The 17,423-nt window shown below is 60.6% G+C and overlaps 1 protein-coding gene across 5 annotated transcripts; it reads right to left on the bottom strand.

Moving 5' to 3' along the window:
- Nucleotides 1-518: 518 nt before the first annotated feature.
- Nucleotides 519-15,609, bottom strand: CHRNB4 (cholinergic receptor nicotinic beta 4 subunit). Of its 5 annotated transcripts, none has more exons than XR_004814102.2 (8): nt 15,446-15,609; nt 11,029-11,177; nt 6,223-6,267; nt 6,014-6,123; nt 4,280-5,243; nt 2,335-2,351; nt 1,604-1,870; nt 519-957 (listed from the first exon to the last, which is right to left on the bottom strand). XR_004814102.2 is itself a non-coding variant. In XM_025450757.3 (7 exons), exons 1-7 carry the CDS (start codon nt 15,498-15,500, stop codon nt 1,691-1,693), a joined length of 1,569 nt encoding a protein of 522 aa, XP_025306542.1. In that variant the 5' UTR covers nt 15,501-15,609; the 3' UTR covers nt 1,574-1,690. The 5 variants fall into 5 exon arrangements, 3 of the variants coding, with proteins under 3 accessions (XP_025306542.1, XP_025306543.1, XP_025306544.1); XR_004814096.2 differs by having other exon boundaries at nt 520-957; nt 2,286-2,351; XM_025450757.3 differs by lacking the exon at nt 519-957 and having other exon boundaries at nt 1,574-1,870; nt 2,286-2,351.
- Between the last annotated feature and the right edge of the window lie 1,814 nt (nt 15,610-17,423).

The following is a 17,423-nucleotide window of genomic DNA, read 5'->3' as shown; positions in this document are numbered from 1 at the left end:
GGGGGACGCCCCCCGTGCGCAGCCGCTGGTACCGCTGGGGATGGAGGAGGGGCTGCGGGCCCCGGGCTGTTTGAAGGGCTCCTCGTTAAGGAGTGAAGAGAACGAAAGACCTGAGGCTGCGAGGTGCAGCCCGGGAGGCTCCTGGCTTCCGCGCCCCCCACCCGCGGCGGGGGCACCTGCGACTCAGGCCTCTCTGTTATTCCCAGGATGGGTTGCTTTAAACCCAAACCAAAGGAGACCTTTTGCAGGACTCAGTAAATGCCAGAATTGGGGCCAATCTCTCGGGCCCCTTGTAGCGCGTTCTCATTATCGAGGTAAAAACCCCCTAGATTTGAAAAATATTGCAACTCAGGTATGCAACCAAGAACTTGTATCCAGAAGATATAAAGTACCCTGAACACTCAGAAGTAAGAGTAGATAGATATGAGGGTTTTGTTGGGGGTGAGGCAAGTGTTCTGAAACTGGATTATGGTGATAAATTTACTAAAACTCCTTGAATTATATATTTTAAAAGGGCAGATTTTATACTGTATATGTCACACCTTAATAAAGTCGTTTTTAAAATCTCAACAGTAAGAAAACTAAACCCAATTTTAAAAATGAGCAAAAGAGTTAAACACACAGTTTACGAAAGAGGGCATGTATGCACAGGCAAAAAAAGTAAAAAAAAAAAAAACAAAAAAAAGTAGGAAAAAAAAGTCACGTGAAAAGATGTTCAGTAGCATTAGCCACCAGGGAAACGCCTGTTAAAAGCTGGCTGATACTCCACTTCACATCCACTGCGACAGCTCGAATCAGTAGACACCAACTGCAGACAGATGCCGAGGGCCGCTGCCTCTCACGCTGTGCGGGTGGGGATGCAGGATGCTGTGGCCTCCAGGGGCCCGGTGCCACGGTGGCTCAGAAGTTAAAGCACATTCCCCACAGAACCCAGCGATCACACTCCTGGGTGTTCATCTAGACGAATGAAAACTCTTGTTGACACAAAATCTCATACGTGTGGAGATTTTACAGCAGCTCTGTTCATAGTTTCTGAGAACCGGTAAGTACATAACTGTGGATCAGCGTTCACGGGACGTTGGGTTGGTACGTGCATGTGATGACACGGGGGCGTCTCAGAGGCCTGCGCTGAGGGACAAAAGCCACCCCCTCTCCAGCGGGGACACACTGTGTGATTCATTGGAATGCTGTTCTTGTAAAGGCCAAACCCTAGTGCTGGTTGGAGGGACCAGCAGGGATGGAGCCATCTGAGTGACCGCGCTCTCCTGTGTCCTGATGACACACATCAAGTTAATGTGGAGAGAGCACTACGTAAAAGTCAACTTTACTATGTAATTTAAAATATGCAATTCAGTGCTCCTGTATTGCACAAGTATTTTAACGACCCATCATGTGCCAGGTGCTGGGCGCCACGGGTGTATTGACCCATCAGACCATCTGTAGGGACACCGGGAACCCCACCTTGCTCCAAAGCAGCATGTGACCAGGGCTGGGGAGTGCACGGGAGAGGGTCATTCTCACAGGAGGGGCGCAGGACAGGACCTGAGCCTGAAGAAGGAACAGGAGTCGTTCATTCATTCATTCAGTCAGTCATTCAACAAACCTTTATTAAACACCTGCTGGGTGCTGAGCTCGGGCCTATGCCCTGGGGTGCCGCCAGCACGAAGGACAGTTCCTGCTGTCTCAGAGCTCACACTCTAGTGGGTGCAACGTGGAACGACACAGCAGCACTGAGAACTTGAGGTGCCCAGGAGGGCCGAGGAAGGCCTCTTGGGGAGGGGACGTGGGAGCAGACAATGGACCACAGCCAGGGCGCAGCTCCCGGGCAGACGGTCGGGGCAGCAGGTACAGCAAATGCACAGGCTTTGAGCTGGAAGAATCCAGAAGTGTGTTGGGGTCTGAGAGGAGTCCTGTGGGCTGGTGGGCGGGGGAGTGGAGAGCGATGGGGTGACAGCTGGGCCGGGCTAGGGGCAGGATTCCTGGCACACAGGGGTGCGGCTCTGATGCCCGGCGTACTCCCTGCTGCAGGGAGGGGTTCTGCTGGGTTCCCCGGGGCTTTCAGAGACGACAGCTGGGGCTTCCATCCTGTCCCCTGACTGGTGGTTCGCGCGCGGTGATGTACTTAGGGCCTCCTCAGCCATCGCTCAGAAGGAAGCAGCAAACTGCCCAGTTGGCTGCTCACGCCACCTCCCCCCCGCCCCCCTGGGGGCCTAGGGCCCGTCCGAGGGGGTGTGGGTCTGGAAGAGGGGCGGCAGGAAGAGCCCCACAGTGCCCAGCACACATACGACCACAAACACCCAGAGGAACAGGCGGTCCACCACCATGGCCACGTACTTCCAGTCCTCCACGACCTGCGGGCAGACAGAGGGCCCATTACGGGTGCCGGGACCTCCCCGCTCCCCTTCCTTCCCGGAGGGGGACCCTCACTGTTGGGGCTGGGACCCCCCGGCCCTCACCTGGCCAGCACCCCAAGCCCTGCAGCCCTGCAGGCCCCGGGGTGCTGGGCCGTCCAGGAAGGGTTATTAAGGCCGTGCTGTGACCTAGAGCCACTCGCTGGCCTGGGAATGCGAGGCCCCTTCCCTTATTTATTTTTTTACGATTGATTTATTTATGATAGACACAGAGAGAGAAAGACAGAGAGAGACCCAGGCAGAGGGAGAAGCAGGCTCCATGCAGGAGCCCGACACGGGACTCGATCCCAGAACCCCAGGGTCACGCCCTGGGCCAAGGGCAGGCGCCAAACCGCTGAGCCCCCGGGGATCCCCGGCCCCTTCCCTTATTTTCAGGCCCAGCCCCCTCCCTGGGCCGGCTCTACCCAAAGGAGGATCTGGGGCGCACCCCGCGCCTGGGGACAGGACGCCTGGAAGCCGCTGCTGAAACCGCTGCCCCGGTGCCTGGTCCCCAACCGGCTCCGCTCCTCCGGCCGCGGGGCAGCCTCCCGGTGCCGCGCCCTCACCGGCCTGACCCCATCCCCGGGCCGCTGTGGGCTGTGCGCTGGGGACGGGCTGAGCCGGGGTCCCCGCGCCCATGGCCCCGCGGGAGTGGCCCGAGCAGGACTCACAGGACGCGGCGGCGGCGGCGGCGGCGGCTGGCCCGGGACTCTGGGCGGACCCGGTGACGTCAGCGGCCCCGTTGGTCTGGGCTCCCCGGAACCGCCCCGCCCCCGCCCCGCCCCCGCCGCGCCCCTCCCCGGCCCCTCCCCGGCCCTTCGCCCCCCGCCCCTCCCCCGTCCCTCCCCGCTCGCCCCGCCCTGCGCCCCCCGCCCCGCCCCGCCCCTTCTCCCTCCCTCCCCTCCTCCCCCCTTCCCCAGACCTCCCCCCTCCCCTCCCCCATGCCCCTCTCCCTCCATCCCCTCCCCCCCCCCCCCCGCCCCCTTGCGGCCTCTCCCTGCTCCTGGGGTTTCGCTCCCACAGCCCTGATTTCCGACCACTGTTTGGGGCTGTGCGTGGGGCGCCCCGTATGCGGCTGCTGGCAGCGGGCGTGGAAGCGGGTCCCGGACCCTGCGGGGGTCGCCAGAGGGAGGCCAGCATCCCCTGCCCGGGCCGCAGATGTCATTTGTCCTGGGGAGGTAAACTCGACCTGTCTTCAAGACTCTGGGGCAGCCCGGGGGGGGGGGGGGGGGGGGGGGGGGGGGGGGGCCCAAGGGCGTGACCCCAGGGTCACAAGATCGAGCCCCGCCTCTGGCTCCCTGCATGGAGCCTGCTTCTCTCTCTGCCCAGTCAGTGTCTCTCTGTCTCTCTGTGTCTCTCATGAATAAATAAACAAAAAATCTTCCAAAAAAATGTAATCGTCTTCCGTTCGGCATTATGACCCTGGACGCAGCGTCGTTGGGCCCGGTGGCTCTGACCCCCGTCGCCGGGGCCACCTGTGTGGCTGCCCCACGGGCAGGTGAGGGCGGGAGCAGATGCCCACCCTGGTCCCCCAGGCTGGGGCACCTTCCAGTCCCACGGCCCTGCTCTGCCCTCCTCTGCCCCCTGCTCCTCATGGGGTCTCCCAAGGACCCAGCCCCCAGAGCCCAGTACTCGGGGGCTGCCGGCCCTTCCCAGTCTCTCCCTGCCTCCTCCCTGGACTTCCTGAGGTCACCCACACTGAACCACCTTGGCCCAGGCCCTCACCTCAGGGGCTGCTTTTGGGGGACCCCAAAACAAACAGGGATCCTCGCTCCTTCCTTCCCCTTCCCCGACGCAGGAAGCCACACGCTCGGTCCAGCAGTGGGTCCCCTGCTGCAGCTGGGGGCCCCGGGCAGGGGCTGTGGGAAGTGGGGCTGGGCCGGACTTACGCTCTGGTCTCGGTCGTCACTCTGCATGTGCCGGGCGATGAAGCTGACGCCCTCTAAGGCCTCCTGCACGTCCCACCGGAACCTCCCGGAAGCCCTCAGCCGGAGGTCACAGGCCGTGGACCCCACGCCAGAGCCCGAGCCCGCTGGGGACTTGGGGGCCACAGGCGTGGGGTTCACAGGGTACACGGGGCTCCCATAGGGCTGGGGGGCGGCGGCCTCGGTCCTGCTGGGCTGCGGCTGGCCAGGCGGGGGGGCCCTCGAGGGGCTGCTGTCTGGGCGCTTCATGAAGAGGAAGGTGGGCAGCTTATGCAGGAAGCAGCGCCGGACCCAGGGCGCCATGGTGTGGGTGCTGGGCGAGCGGTGGTGCACGTTGAGCACACAGACGCTCGTGACGATGGAGAAGGTGACCAGCACCATGGTGAACATGAGGTACTTGCCGATGAGCGGCACGTCCAGGGACGTGGGCGGCACGATCTTGGAGATGAGCAGCAGGAAGACGGTGAGCGCCAGCAGCACGGAGATGCACAGCGTCATCTTCTCACCGCAGTCAGACGGCAGGTAGAAGACCAGGATGGCCAGCGAGGTGATGAGCAGGCAGGGGATGATGAGGTTGATGGTGTAGAAGAGCGGCTTGCGCCGCAGGATGAAGTCGTACGTCACGTCCACGTAGCTGGGGTCCTGCGGGTTCACCGTCCTGCGCCCAGGCAGCGCCACAATGTCCCACTCGCCGCTGGGGGTGAAGTCGTCCATGCTGGCCGTGGGTGACTTGAGCACCATGTCGATCTCCGTGTGGTCGTAGGTCCAGGAACGGAACTTGAGGGTGCAGTTCTGCTGGTCGAAGGGGAAGTGCTTGACCTCGATCTTGCAGGCGCTCTTGTAGATGGCGGGCGGCAGCCACAGGATGCTGCCGTTGGAGCGCACCACCACGTTGGTGTAGAGAGACACCTCGTAGGTCCCGTCAGCGCTGGGGTGCGAGAGGAGCGTGGTGAGCACGCCGGCCAGCCCGTAGGCCTGCCCCGCGGTCGCCGTTCCGGCCCCGCTGCCCTCACGGGACAGCAGAGGTCACGGCCCTGGGGTTTAGTAGCATCCCTGTCCGACAGGTGGGGATACTGAGAAGGTAAGTGACGTCTTCAGGGTCAGAAAATGAGGAAGAAGCACACCTAGAACCCGAACCCAGGCCTGGTGTGCACAGACCTCACGCTTGTTTCACATGCTGCTGGTGACACTGAGCCCACAAGGCTCTCCAGGCCCCTCGGCCGACCCGAGAGACTGTGCTGCCAATGCCCAGCATCGACACGGTGAGGGCCAGCCAGCCAGGAGGCGGGACGGAACGAGCCCTGAACGTAGCCAACATGCTGGCCCTGGTCCCAGCTGTGCCTGAGGAGCCAGGGCGACCCCCGCCCCCCGGCCTCCACTTCCCCACCCATGTGGCGGTTGCTGGCGCTGCCTTCTTCTAATTCCTCCTGCAGCCTCACCGCCCAGCGCGGCTCGGTGAGTGAGGCGCAGGTGAGGCCCAGGGCTGGTGTAGGGACCGAGGACCCCCCCGAGGCTGGGCCTACTGCCCCGGCACCCCCCACCTCTATCTGCTGCCCCAGCACCCCCTCACCTCCTCCACCTGCTGCCCTCCACCTCCTCCTGCTGCCCCGGCCCCCCCCACCTCCTCCGCCTGCTGCCCCGGCCCCCCACCTCCTCTACCTGCTGCCCCCCACCTTCTCCGCCAGCCCCGCCCCTCACTTGTTGTAAAGCACGATGTCAGGCAGCCAGATGCGCTTGGCGGGGATCCTCAGGATGTTGACGCCCTCGTAGCGGGAGCTGTTCCAGGCCAGGCGGTAGTCGGTCCACTCCTGCGCACACGGGCCGAGGCCCTGTCATTCCGAGGTCACCGCCACCAAGGGGCGGGCCAGAGGACATGCCCCCCCGCTGCGGATCCTGCGTGCACTTACCTGTTTCAGCCAGACGTTGGTGGTCATGATCTGTTCGCGCTCATTCTGGGGAGGGAAACAGGGAGGTGAGGGGGGAGGAAGGAGAGGGCGCCGAGCTCCGCCAGGTGGCCAGCCGCTGCCCACCGATGCTGGGACGGCTCGGTCGGATCCCACCCCCAGCGTGTGGGCCACAGCTCGTGACCCCGCCGGACCAATGCTGCGCTGGCTCGGGCCCCGTGATGACTCCACAAGCCAGACGCCGGGGCCTCTGACCCGGAGTCCTGAAGACGCTGCCCGCCGCGCCGCAGCTTTGTCTGCTTCAGCCCGGCTGCCTGGGCGGCCAGCAGCATCTGCCCCGGCCCCCAGCACCCCCAAACCCAGACCATCTGCCTCCTCCCCCGCCCCACCCAGTCTTCCTCCTTGCTCCCCATCTTCCTTTTCCCACCCTGTCTTCCTCCTTGCCCCTCCATCTTCCTCCTTGTCCCGCAGTCTTCCTCCTCCCCCAGGCTGTCTCAGCAGCCAGGGTGAACTTCCCCAAAGGCTGTTCTCATCTTCTCAGACTATGCAGCTCTGCTGAAACCCCCTCCTTCCCCGTCCACCCAAAGTAAAAGCCAAAGTCCTGCTCACCACGGACATGGCCCTACACCGGCTGCCCCCTCCGCCCTCCCCATGGGCTCCAGACGGCACACACTCCAGCGCCCTCCCACGTGCGCTCCTTTCTTTGCTCCTCCCTTTCCACATGCTATTCCCTCCTTCTGGAAATCCAGGCAGCTGACATCCTCACATTGTCTTGTACTAATTATTTAGGCCATTTACATTTAATTTAGTTACTGGTTTTATTTGAGTTTAAACCTACAGTCTGTTTTCTACACCATCCCTTTCCTCTCCTTTCTTGCTATGTTTTAGTTATTTTGTCATTCCATTTTCTGTGCATAGCAACAGGACTCTTCTTTAGTTGCTACCCTGGTGACTATAATACGCATGTATCTGATGTGTTAGAGTCTAATATAAATGAGTAGCTGTATTGCTTCCAGAACAGGGCAAGGATGTCAAACATTTTAGCACCCTCTGTCCCCTCCTGAAGCAGGCTAGTGCTGTCATTATTTAATTCTACATGTGATTAAAACCTCATGAGTTACTATTGTTTTATACAGTCGATTTAACTTAAATTCACCCATACATTGACCCTTTCTGCTGTGCTTCACTCTTTCCTACGTTTCAATGTTTCCATCTGGGATTGTTTTCCTTATGATTAAAGAAGATCCTTTAGTATTTGCTCGTCTTGTGTTAAATTCTTTTTGGCCTAAAAACATCTTTATTTGACCTTTATTTTTGAAATATATTTTCACTGGTTGTCTACCTTCTAGGCTTGCAGTTTTGTCCTTGTGGGACTTTATTTTTTTTTAATATTTTATTTATTTATTCATGAAGACACACAGAGAGAGAGAGGCAGAGACATAGGCAGAGGGAGAAGCAGGCTCCACGCAAGGGGCCTGATGGGGGACTCGATCCCGGGACGCCAAGATCACGCCCTGAGCCAGAGGCAGGCGCCAAACTGCTGAGCCACCCAGATCCCCTCTTGTGGGACTTTAAAGTGTCATTCAGCTCCTTGGCTTCCATGTTCAGCTGTCAGTATTATGGTCGCCCCTACCTCGCCCCCACCCTCCCACCATCACCACGGTTAAGATTGTCTCTTTGCCTTTCGTTGTAAGGAGTTGCCAAGGTGAGCCTGAGTATGATTTTGTGTTTATCCCTCAGAGGGTTCATAGAGACTCTTGAATCTGTATTTTCATGTCTTTGGTCAGGTTTGGAAAGTTCTGCCAGTATCACTCACACACTGCTTCTGTTTGATTGTTTCTCCTTCCCTGGAACTCCCAGGACCCAGGATAGAGATGACCTTTTCTTCATGTACTATATTATAGTCTTTTCTGCATCCTTTACCTGGTTATTTGTCTAGATATTTTCTATTGACCTCTCTTCCAGTGCATTAACCTTCTCTTCTGCTATGACCCATCTGCTATTAACCCCATCCAGTAAATTTTAAATTCTCCATCATTATAAATTCCTTGAATGTACAGATGGCTGTTATTTTCCTTTTAGGAAAATTTATTCAGAAAAATTTATTATTAATTGTCTTCATTATTTATTTTTAATAGTGGTAAAATGCACGTAACATAAAATTTGCCCCATTATTGGGAATTGCTTTAAAATCTTTGTCGGGGGATCCCTGGGTGGTGCAGCGGTTTGGCACCTGCCTTTGGCCCAGGGCGCAATCCTGGAGACCCGGGATCGAATCCCACGTCGGGCTCCCGGTGCATGGAGCCTGCTTCTCCCTCTGCCTGTGTCTCTGCCTCTCTCTCTCTCTCTCTCTGTGTGTGTGTGTGTGACTATCATAAATAAATAAAAATTAAAAAAAAAATAAAATCTTTGTCGGATCAATCCAATATCTGAATCATCTGTGCATCTGTTTCCATTGTCTTCTTTTTTCTCTCGGTCTTTTCTCATTTCATCTTGCCTTATTGTGTGCCTAGTAAGCTTCATATGCCTCCAGGGAGTACTGACTTTGGCTTAATGGCAGACAGTTAGAGGAGAAGCAGATCCCCTTCATCTAGTCTGTATCTGAGCTGGTTCAAAGCATGCTTAGTTGTTTTGAGAGCTGGTCTATTTTTGATCCATTTTTACTTTTATAGGTGGTCTTTTCAGTGTCTCCGCATCTCGTGGGGCTGAAATGCTGGTATGTGCCCCCAGCCTTGGAGGAGCACCAGATATTCAGCTGGGCTTCCAGCCTCGTGGCCACCACGCTGTACTCAGCTTCTTAGCCCCTTGGGCTTTTACTGTGTACCTGTCATCACATGTGGGGAAAAGCACCACAGACCAAAGGGTCACATCCCGGAACCTGGTACCCTCAAGACCTGGCTGCATTCTCCAAGACTGTCAAACAGATTTGTGCAGGGAGAGGCATTTTTATACAGCTTTTCTAGTTGTTCTTATGGAAAAGTTAGTCTGCAGCAACCTACTCTGCCTTTACCAAATGCTGAATGCCTTTATCTTTCTTTAAAAACATTTCTTTAAGTTGCAGTAAAGTTTACATACAGTAAAATGCATAGGTCTTAAGTGAGCAATTGGGTCAGTTTGAGCAAACATATTACATGGCCACCTGCGTTCCAGATACATCACTTGTGATGTTCTCACCCACAGTGCCTGCTGAACGCACTGAGGACACCAGCTCAAAACCTGGCCGCCCCAGGGAGCACCGTGAGGGCCTGCTGCCACGCCCAGCACGCACTCCTTGCTTTCTCCCTAGAAGCTTCCATCTTTAAACTAGTCTTGCCCATAACCCTCCCTCCTTGAAAACCAGACCCTGGAATACAGAAGAAGCAGCTCCTAGAACTGAAGAACTGAACACCTAGTCTCCACTCTGCTTTCAGGGTGATCACAGCTCACAGTGCAGGGCTGGAGGTTGGGTGCCCTCCTCCTTCTGGTAACTTCTGTTGCCTCACAGGGCCCACAGAGGAGGCCTGGCAGGGGCAGCCTCCGCCTGCAAGTGTGCCCGGGGCCACCTGCCTATTTCCCCTCACCCGGGCGGCAGCTGCAGAGAGGCAGCTGGCTCACCCCATTAAGCACAAAGCCTCTGGCTGGACCGTAACATCCGCCATCAGCCTGGGCCTGGCTTGGCCTGAATTCCCTATTCTTTCCAGTGGGGCTCAGAGGGCATTCCTCCCTCCCCCATCCTCTGGCTGTGCTTCCTCTCAGGGGCCTTCCCCCCAGCCCTCTGCAGGGCAGTGGTTTGGGGGGGCGGGAGAGAAGCCAGCCACCTGCCCCAGGAGGCTCAGCCCCACTGTTTGCCTCCCTCCCCGTGACCCACACGATGCCTGCAACATGCCCCTCAGAGCCACTCCTGGGGCAGGTTCCAGCCCTGTAGATGGGATGGAAAGGGCCATGGCTCCTCTGGACGTGTCGGCTCAGAGACAAGGAGGGGAGAAGGGGAGCTCCCGGGATCTCCGCACCCCTGTCCCCACCCCACGCCCCTGCTTGTGAACTCTGCAACCTGGGCCCCCTTTCCACACCCTCGCTCACTGGTCCCGTCCCCACATGGCTCGGGGAGGAGGCCTGTGGGCTGCCCCCCCCCAGGGGTCATTCCCTTCACATCCTCTCTGTTAACAAAGCCACGACCCCCACGGACTTCTCGTCCCATCTCCAGCCTCCTTGCTGTGTCTCCCTACGTCACAGCTGCTGTGGCTAAGGTGGGGCCAGGACCCCAGGGCTCCCTACAGGGCAGCCCTCTGGGACGCTTGTCCTCCTAGTCGACATGGGACCCCGGGAAGGATTTGCCAGCTCCTGCCACAGACATTGTCGTGCGAGGATGTCACATTTGGAGCTGTGGCCACCATCCTACGACCGTGGTGGGAACCAGAATCACGTGCAGCCCCGTAGCACCCCAACACCACCGACCATCACGGACCCTGCTGGCCTGCTCTCGTGGCCTCGTTCTTACTGTTTTAGCCACTGGTGCTCAGATGTTCTCAGACTTGAAGTCAAAGCATTTTAATTGATACCGAGATCCCAGATTAGCAGGTGGCTCCAAACTGGGACCAGTGTGCCGGGGGCGGGCAGATGTGCAGTGCAAGGGGAGAGCCCGAGCGGAGCCTGTGCTCCCGGGAGGAAAGAGGCACCGCACAGGGGCCTCGGGCCTCACGACTTCGGCAGACTCCTTAGTTCCTGCACAAGGAAGAGGAGCGGCCGAGGATCTGGCCTCGCCTGAAGCATGGGCAAAGCCGCGGGCCCCAGCCGTGCACCACGACGCCGTGGGGGCCGGCCTGCACCTACCACGCTGATGAGCTGCGCCAGCGAGAGCTGCAGCTGGATGGAGATGAGCTGGGCCGAGCTGGTGGCCGGCCGGATCAGGTTGTTGTAGCGGGTTCTGTTTAGAAGGTCGTCGACCAGCTTCTCCTCTGCGTTGGCCACGCGGCAGTCCCCTGGGAAAACGGGCGCAGTCAGGCGGCGGGGCCCCATCGCGCCAGCACGGGCCGGGAAGAGACTGCAGGCCGCCGCGGGCGCCGAGGCAGAGCTTGGCTCTCTTCCCTGGTGCCGCCTCCTCTTCCCCCCTGCCCTCTGCGGGAGGGCAGCCCACACCCCGACGGTTGGTCCAGGACGGGGGCCGCAGGTGTGCTCCGTATCCCAAGTCCATCCATCCGGCCTCCCTCTCCCGCTCTTCCTGTAGCCCCCCTGCCACGTCCCAGCCCGACTCTGACGCTGCCACCACGTGCCACTCAGGGGGACAGGGGTCATGGAGCAGTCCCCCAGCCAGGGCTTTCCCAGCCTGCAGCCCCGATGCGCCAGCTCGGCATCCAAAGACCCTTGCCTCTGGCACCAGCCAGCCCTCACTGTCCCCCAACCCCTGCCCTAGCCTTGCCCTGCCACGGTTCGCTCTTACTTCCAAGTGAGGCCACTCTTTCCTCGGCCAGCACTGCCCCCAGGCCACCGACCGTCACGTGTCCGTCCTGTGCCAGGCACCATGGTATGTGCCAGAGACGAGAGCAGGCAAAGCACCAGAATGATCCTGCTGGGGGTTTGCGGTGCGTGTCAGCGAGCGGGGTGCATGCTGGTGCTTCCACATGAGAATGGGACTGACCATGGCAAAGGTTTTGGAGTTAAGACTTCCAGAGTGAAGGTGCCTTTGAGACCTGGGTGCCAGGGTCCCGCCGGCCATTGACTCTGGTCTGGGCGGACAGGAGAGGTGTGGCTCCTGCCTGAAGCCTGGTCTGCGCCCTCGGTGCCCACGGCCCTGGATCTCTTGCCCAGTGGTACGTGGCTCTTTGCCCCATGTGTCCTTCACTAGTCTGGGACTGAAGGTGAGCTCGGGCCTTGGTCCTGTTTACCCTGGTGCCAGCTAAGGGCAGAGCTGGGGGCGGTGCCTCAGAGGGAGACTCTGAGGAAGGTCAAGGGCACTAGAGCCCGGAGCCCAGCAACAGGGAAAAGGAGATGCGCAGAGGAAGTAGCCAGGGGCAGGAGAGCAGCTGCGGCCAGAGTGGGGACCAGGAGGGGGCAGGGTGCCCAGGGGACTGGGTCTCATCCCGTGGGAAGCTCACCACCAGCCGCCTTCCCTGAAGTGCCAGGGCCCTGCTTTTTGCCCAACCCTTTCCCTGGGTGGGGCCAGAGGGCCGGGCCGAGATTGCCAGCTCAGCCAGGCCGAGGTGGGCTCCTGGGTGGGTGCAGGGCTGGACATGCGGCTGCAGAGCCGCCACTCAGCCTCCGCCTGCACTTTCCAACTCGCTGCCTATCTGGAGCAGATGCAATATTTAGTGCCTTGTGAAAGATGCTCCCGGGTGCACCTGCTGCCCACTGTCCCTCCCCCAGGCTGCCTGGGGCTGTCCAGAGGGGTCTTCTGGATGCTTGGCCTAGATTCTGAGCTCTGCCTCTGCTCCACTGGACCCTCCCAGAGGCCAGCTGTTTGAATACCCCGAAGCCCGTCTGCAGCCCCAGGCTAAAGCTGGTCCCTCCCACAGCCTGTTCTGTGTGTGTATGTGGGCTGACCTGTCATTTCAGAAAGCATGTCCCTATCACTTGCCAGGCCCCTCTGGCCTTTCTGAGGTGTGTCTGGGTCAGAATCTGCAGCTCCTGGTCCTGTAGGACAGGGAGAGGCTGGGACCCACGTCTCTGTAGCCCCAGGAGGCTGGTCCACTGGGTTCCTGACAGGCCAGGGCTGCTCTGCAGGCTCCGCATGCTGATCTTTGGGGCTGCCCTGCTTCTTGGGCACTTGGCCGGCCTGAGGGTCCATTCCCCATCCTGGGGACGGGCTGTGAGCTCCAGAGTTGGCGGTTCTGAAAACCTCAGATTTTCTTGCCTGTTCCCCGTTTCTCATCCAGGGAAACTAAGACAAAGACCTGAGGAACCCCAGCCAGTGAGAGCCAAAGTGGTCTCAGAGCCACCCGCAGGGAGGGGCCCCCCAGACCCCGGTGCCTCTGTCCTTGTCCTGCCCTCAAAGGGAGACCATGTTGGTGACCCAGCCCAGCGTGTGTTCCTGCCTTCGCAGGTTTCACTTGTACGTGTGCCTGTGTAGGCGGGGGTGGAAGGGTGGACGACCAGCAGGCTGACCCACAGGAGCTGGGATGCACTCCCATCTCCACCAAAAAGGCAGCCGGAGCCCAGAACAACACTTATGTGTTGCTTTCTGCCTGCTGGGTTCAAAAGACAAGAGACGGGCCTCTCACCCCTGCACAAGTGTGGTGCAGAATGAGTGGAAGCCTCCTTCCTGGGTGCCTCTGGGGGTCACACCTCAGCACATGGGTCCACACGGCAACAGAGAGGCCACCACTAGGGGTCAGTCATGACTCAGTGGCTCTGGGGAGTTGTGTCTGTCCTTCCTAGGCCTTTTCTGAACAAACAGCCCCGCCCCCTGCCCCTGCAGAAAGGGATTAACAATCTGGGAGGAAGCCATAACCTGAATCCTCAACTGTGTTAAGTGTGTGTCAAAAAAGCATAATCTTAAAACCTAATATTAGAAAAATGAAAAAGCATCTATTGTTTTGGAATACAAACTACAGAAGCTAAAGATCAACAGAATCTCCTGGCAAGGCGGCATCCAGGAAGCAGAGTGATTTTCAGCTTGGGTGTGTCCTTAACTGAGAAAAGGATCGGGAGATTTGTATTTATTAAAAGGCAGCTCTGGATTTTAAAAAAAAACAAGGTTGGAGTTTTTACTTTTTACAAAAAGCTCACGACATATTATGAGTAGCATCTCCAGTCACGTGTAAGAATCACCTGGATGCAGGTTCCCAGGCTCTATTTCCAGAGCTCCCGATCCCGTGAGGCCAGAGTGGGGCCCAGGAACCTGTGCTGGGCCATCCTGGCCCGAGCTTAAGAAACACTGCACCAGACTCACATCTGAGTCCCAAGGATGTAGGCAGGGCATGTCCCTTCTACAGAACAGATGGGGATTCTGAGGCCCGGAGAGGCGACAAGAGTGGCACAGGGTCGCCCAGCAAGTGGTGACAGGCCCAGACACATTCATTGGGTGCAGACGCCACGTTGGTGACAGCTTCACTGCCCCGGAGGAACTTGTATGTCCTCTCACTCCGGCCTCCTGCACCCCTAGTGGGGTGTCCCGTCCAGGGAAGCTGTGTCCTGGTCTTCCTGGCCAGCCAGGGCTCAGAGGGCAAGCTCGGGGCAGACCGCAGGGGCTGAAAGAGTCCTTGGACTCTGGGGGATCCTGAAACCCAGTGAAGGCGACCTCACCACGCCGGGACTCAGCCTGGGAAGGGCCATGGGGTCTCCCGTCCAGGTGTCAGAGGCCCGGCTCCACTGCGCCGGCCGGCCCTCGCCCGTCTGTCCAAGCCAGCGCAGCCCCAAGAGTGGGGGGCCCGAAGCAGCGGTGTCCGGAGAGTGTGTTTCTTGGGAGACCCGCCCCCAACTGCAAGCATTCTGGGTCGGCGATCTGGGCAAGCCCCTCCCGTCCCGGCTGGGTTTCTGGATTCCCCGGCAGCCTGGGGGCCCCTCTCCAAGGCGGGGCAGCGGGGTGAGCTCCCTGGCGTCTACACCGGGCCGCCGCGGAGCCTGTGGGCGCCTGGAGTCCGCGTCCCGCACCCCGATGCATCGCAGCCCGGGCTGAACTCACAGGTCCTCGCGGGGAGGCGGTGGGGCAGGTGCGCGGGGAGGCGGTCGGGGACAGGTGCGCGGGGAGGTGGTCGGGGCAGGTGCACGGGGAGGCGGTCCGGGCAGGTGCGCGGGGAGGCTGTCCGGGCAGGTGCGCCGGGAGGCGGTAGGGCAGGTGCGCGGGGAGGCGGTGGGGCAGGTGCGCGGGGAGGCGGTCGGGGACAGGTGCGTGGGGAGGTGGTCGGGGCAGGTGCACGGGGAGGCGGTCCGGGCAGGTGCGCGGGGAGGCTGTCCGGGCAGGTGCGCCGGGAGGCGGTAGGGCAGGTGCGCGGGGAGGCGGTGGGGCAGGTGCGCGGGGAGGCGGTCGGGCAGGTGCGCCGGGAGGTGGTCCGGCAAGTGCGCGGGGAGGCGGTGGGGCAGGTGCGCGGCGAGGCGGTCGGGCAAGTGCGCGGGGAGCACGGCCAGCCCCCACCCCACACCTCGGACCCCCCAGGCCCCGGCCGGGCTCGCCTCGCCCAAGACCCCGTCCGGCCGGGACAGACTCGGGCCCCTCCCCGGGCGGGCACCCGCCCCGCCCTCCCGCCTCCCACCTGTGGCGGCAGCTGCTGCGCGGGGGATCGGGCGCGCCCCTCGGCTCCCGAAGAGAACTCACCGCGCCGGCAAAAAGCCACCAGGGACAGAAGGACCAGGGGTTGCGCGCTCCTCATGGCGGGCGGGGCGGAGGGGCAGCTGCGGCTAGGCCGGCCGCCGGGTCACCCCGCGGGCCGCGACCGGCGAGAGGCAGCGCAGGTGCCCGCCCCGGAGTCCGGACCCGGCGCTAGGACCCGGCGGGCGGCGGCGGGCCCGGGAGGGCGGCAGCGGGGAGCCCCGCCCACTCGGAAGGGGCGCGGCGGGGCGGGGCGGGCTCCGGCACCCGTGGCCGCGGGCGGTGGCTCCAACCTGCTTCCCCCTGCTGCTCCCGCTGCCCTCGTCGCCCCGGCTCCCCCGCCCGCCCCCCTGCTCCCCCTTACCCCGCTCCGGGCCCGCCCCGCTGCCTCGCTGCCTCATGGGAGCCCCGGGGACGCAGGCAGGGTCCCTGCCCTGTTCGGCACGCGCTTGTGCCCCACGGAGGGTCCTGCCCTGGGGTCCGCCCAGGAAATGGGGGTCGCCGGTGCAGGAGCGAGGGGCTTGGCTGCGGACAGGGGGCGAGGGGGTGCTTAGGGAAAGTGTGGGGCCTTGGGGAGGGCGAAGTAGCTCAGGGTCCGCGACCCGGCCTGGGGAACGGGAAACCCTCCTCTCCCCTTCCCGCCTTGGCCTCCCCACCTGGGCTGACCTGAGGCAGCTCAGGTGACTTAGGGAGCTCGCAGCCCCTCCTCCAGCCAGGTGGTCCTCGCCCGGTGTTGGGATCAGTGCCTTTTCCCTGAGGGTTGGGGACTTGCCCTGTGAGGCAGCAGCACCAGGGCAGCCCTACTGGGGACTTGGCCAGAGCTGGTGCCTCAGTCCAGGATCAAAGGGCCTCCTCCCACATGTCCTCCCCGGGGTGGCCCTCCCCCTGCTGGCCCAAACAGTAAATAGGTGAAATATATAGAGTAAATTAAAAAGTCAATGCCAGGCTGAAAAATAAGGTCTCTGTGAATCAAAATCAGAAAAGAAATAGTGAGTAATGGGAGTGCTGAAGCCTGGAGCCCACTGGGCTCGGGAAGTCAAAGGCAGCAGCAGGTTCTTTGGGATGGAGGAGGACTAAGACCAAGACTCTGGACAGGACGCTGGGCGTGTGCATGCTCCTCAGTCCCTGGAAGGAAGCTGGGAGGGGAAGCCTGCTGCTGATCTGTTGTCTGAAGTCCTGGTTTTATAGAATGTTTATAGGATGTGTGTTTTCCCTGATATACTACAGGATGGGAGCTTAAAACCTAGAAGCAGCTGCAAAGCTATAAATTGTGAGCAAAGATGAGAAGCCACAGGATGGCTCCAGTGTCCCTTGGAATGTCCCCATCACCTTCTGAGCATGTCCCTCACTTTCTGGCACAGGCATAGGCTATTCTGAAGGGATATCATAATCTCTTATGGCCAGGCTGGAGGCGAGGGGCAGCTCCGGGGAGGCACAGCTGCCTGGGAGTTTAGCCCTTCAGTGCTGCCCGCCTCAGTGGTCCCACTTGGATAGCTTCTGGGACGGGGCTCTGGGCCGAGGCCCTGCCGCGGAGCGCACCATCCACTCCCTGCACTGAATCCCTGCGCCTGTAGCTCGTGCCGGTCTGCTCTTCCCCAGCTGCCCCCGGACACTTGCTCCAGTCGGGCTGAGTGGGAGCACGGGGCCAGCCATTCCCTGCCCCTCTCTGCCCTTGACAGCTCCAAGCCTGGCTACGTCGGCCCTCTTAGTGGGACTGTCTGTTAGAAGGGAAGCCTGCCCCTTCCCGTCCGGAAGGGCCCCCAGGACCGGATAGTGTCGGCGACCCTCCTTTCTTAGGGCAGGTGCGGGGAAGCCACGATGTGCCAGACCTGTGGTCGGTTCTCCCCTTTTGTCCTCACAAGGATTGTTGCCCCATCCTACAGCCAGCTAAGGGGGGAGCTTGGGGAGGCTGGTGTTTGACCCCAGGATGACCAGGCCCGAGGCCCGGGCCCCTCCCCGCACTTGCCCACAGCTGGGCTGAGAG

This window comes from Canis lupus, chromosome 13 (genome assembly GCF_003254725.2).
Source record: "Canis lupus dingo isolate Sandy chromosome 13, ASM325472v2, whole genome shotgun sequence".
Lineage (NCBI taxonomy): Eukaryota > Metazoa > Chordata > Mammalia > Carnivora > Canidae > Canis > Canis lupus.
The sequence above is the reverse complement of the archived record's forward strand: the minus strand, read 5'-3'. Positions and strand labels throughout refer to the sequence as shown.

Excerpts from the sequence above, each read along its gene's own strand:
- CHRNB4 (XM_025450757.3), bottom strand. The coding sequence starts at position 15,500 with ATGAGGAGCGCGCAACCCCTGGTCCTTCTGTCCCTGGTGGCTTTTTGC. Across the intron at positions 11,178-15,445 it reads GGTGGCTTTTTGCCGGCGCG|GGGACTGCCGCGTGGCCAAC; the intron begins GTGAGTTCTCTT and ends CCGTTTTCCCAG. Across the intron at positions 2,352-4,279 it reads GTGACGACCGAGACCAGAGC|GTCGTGGAGGACTGGAAGTA; the intron begins GTAAGTCCGGCC and ends GTCTGCCCGCAG.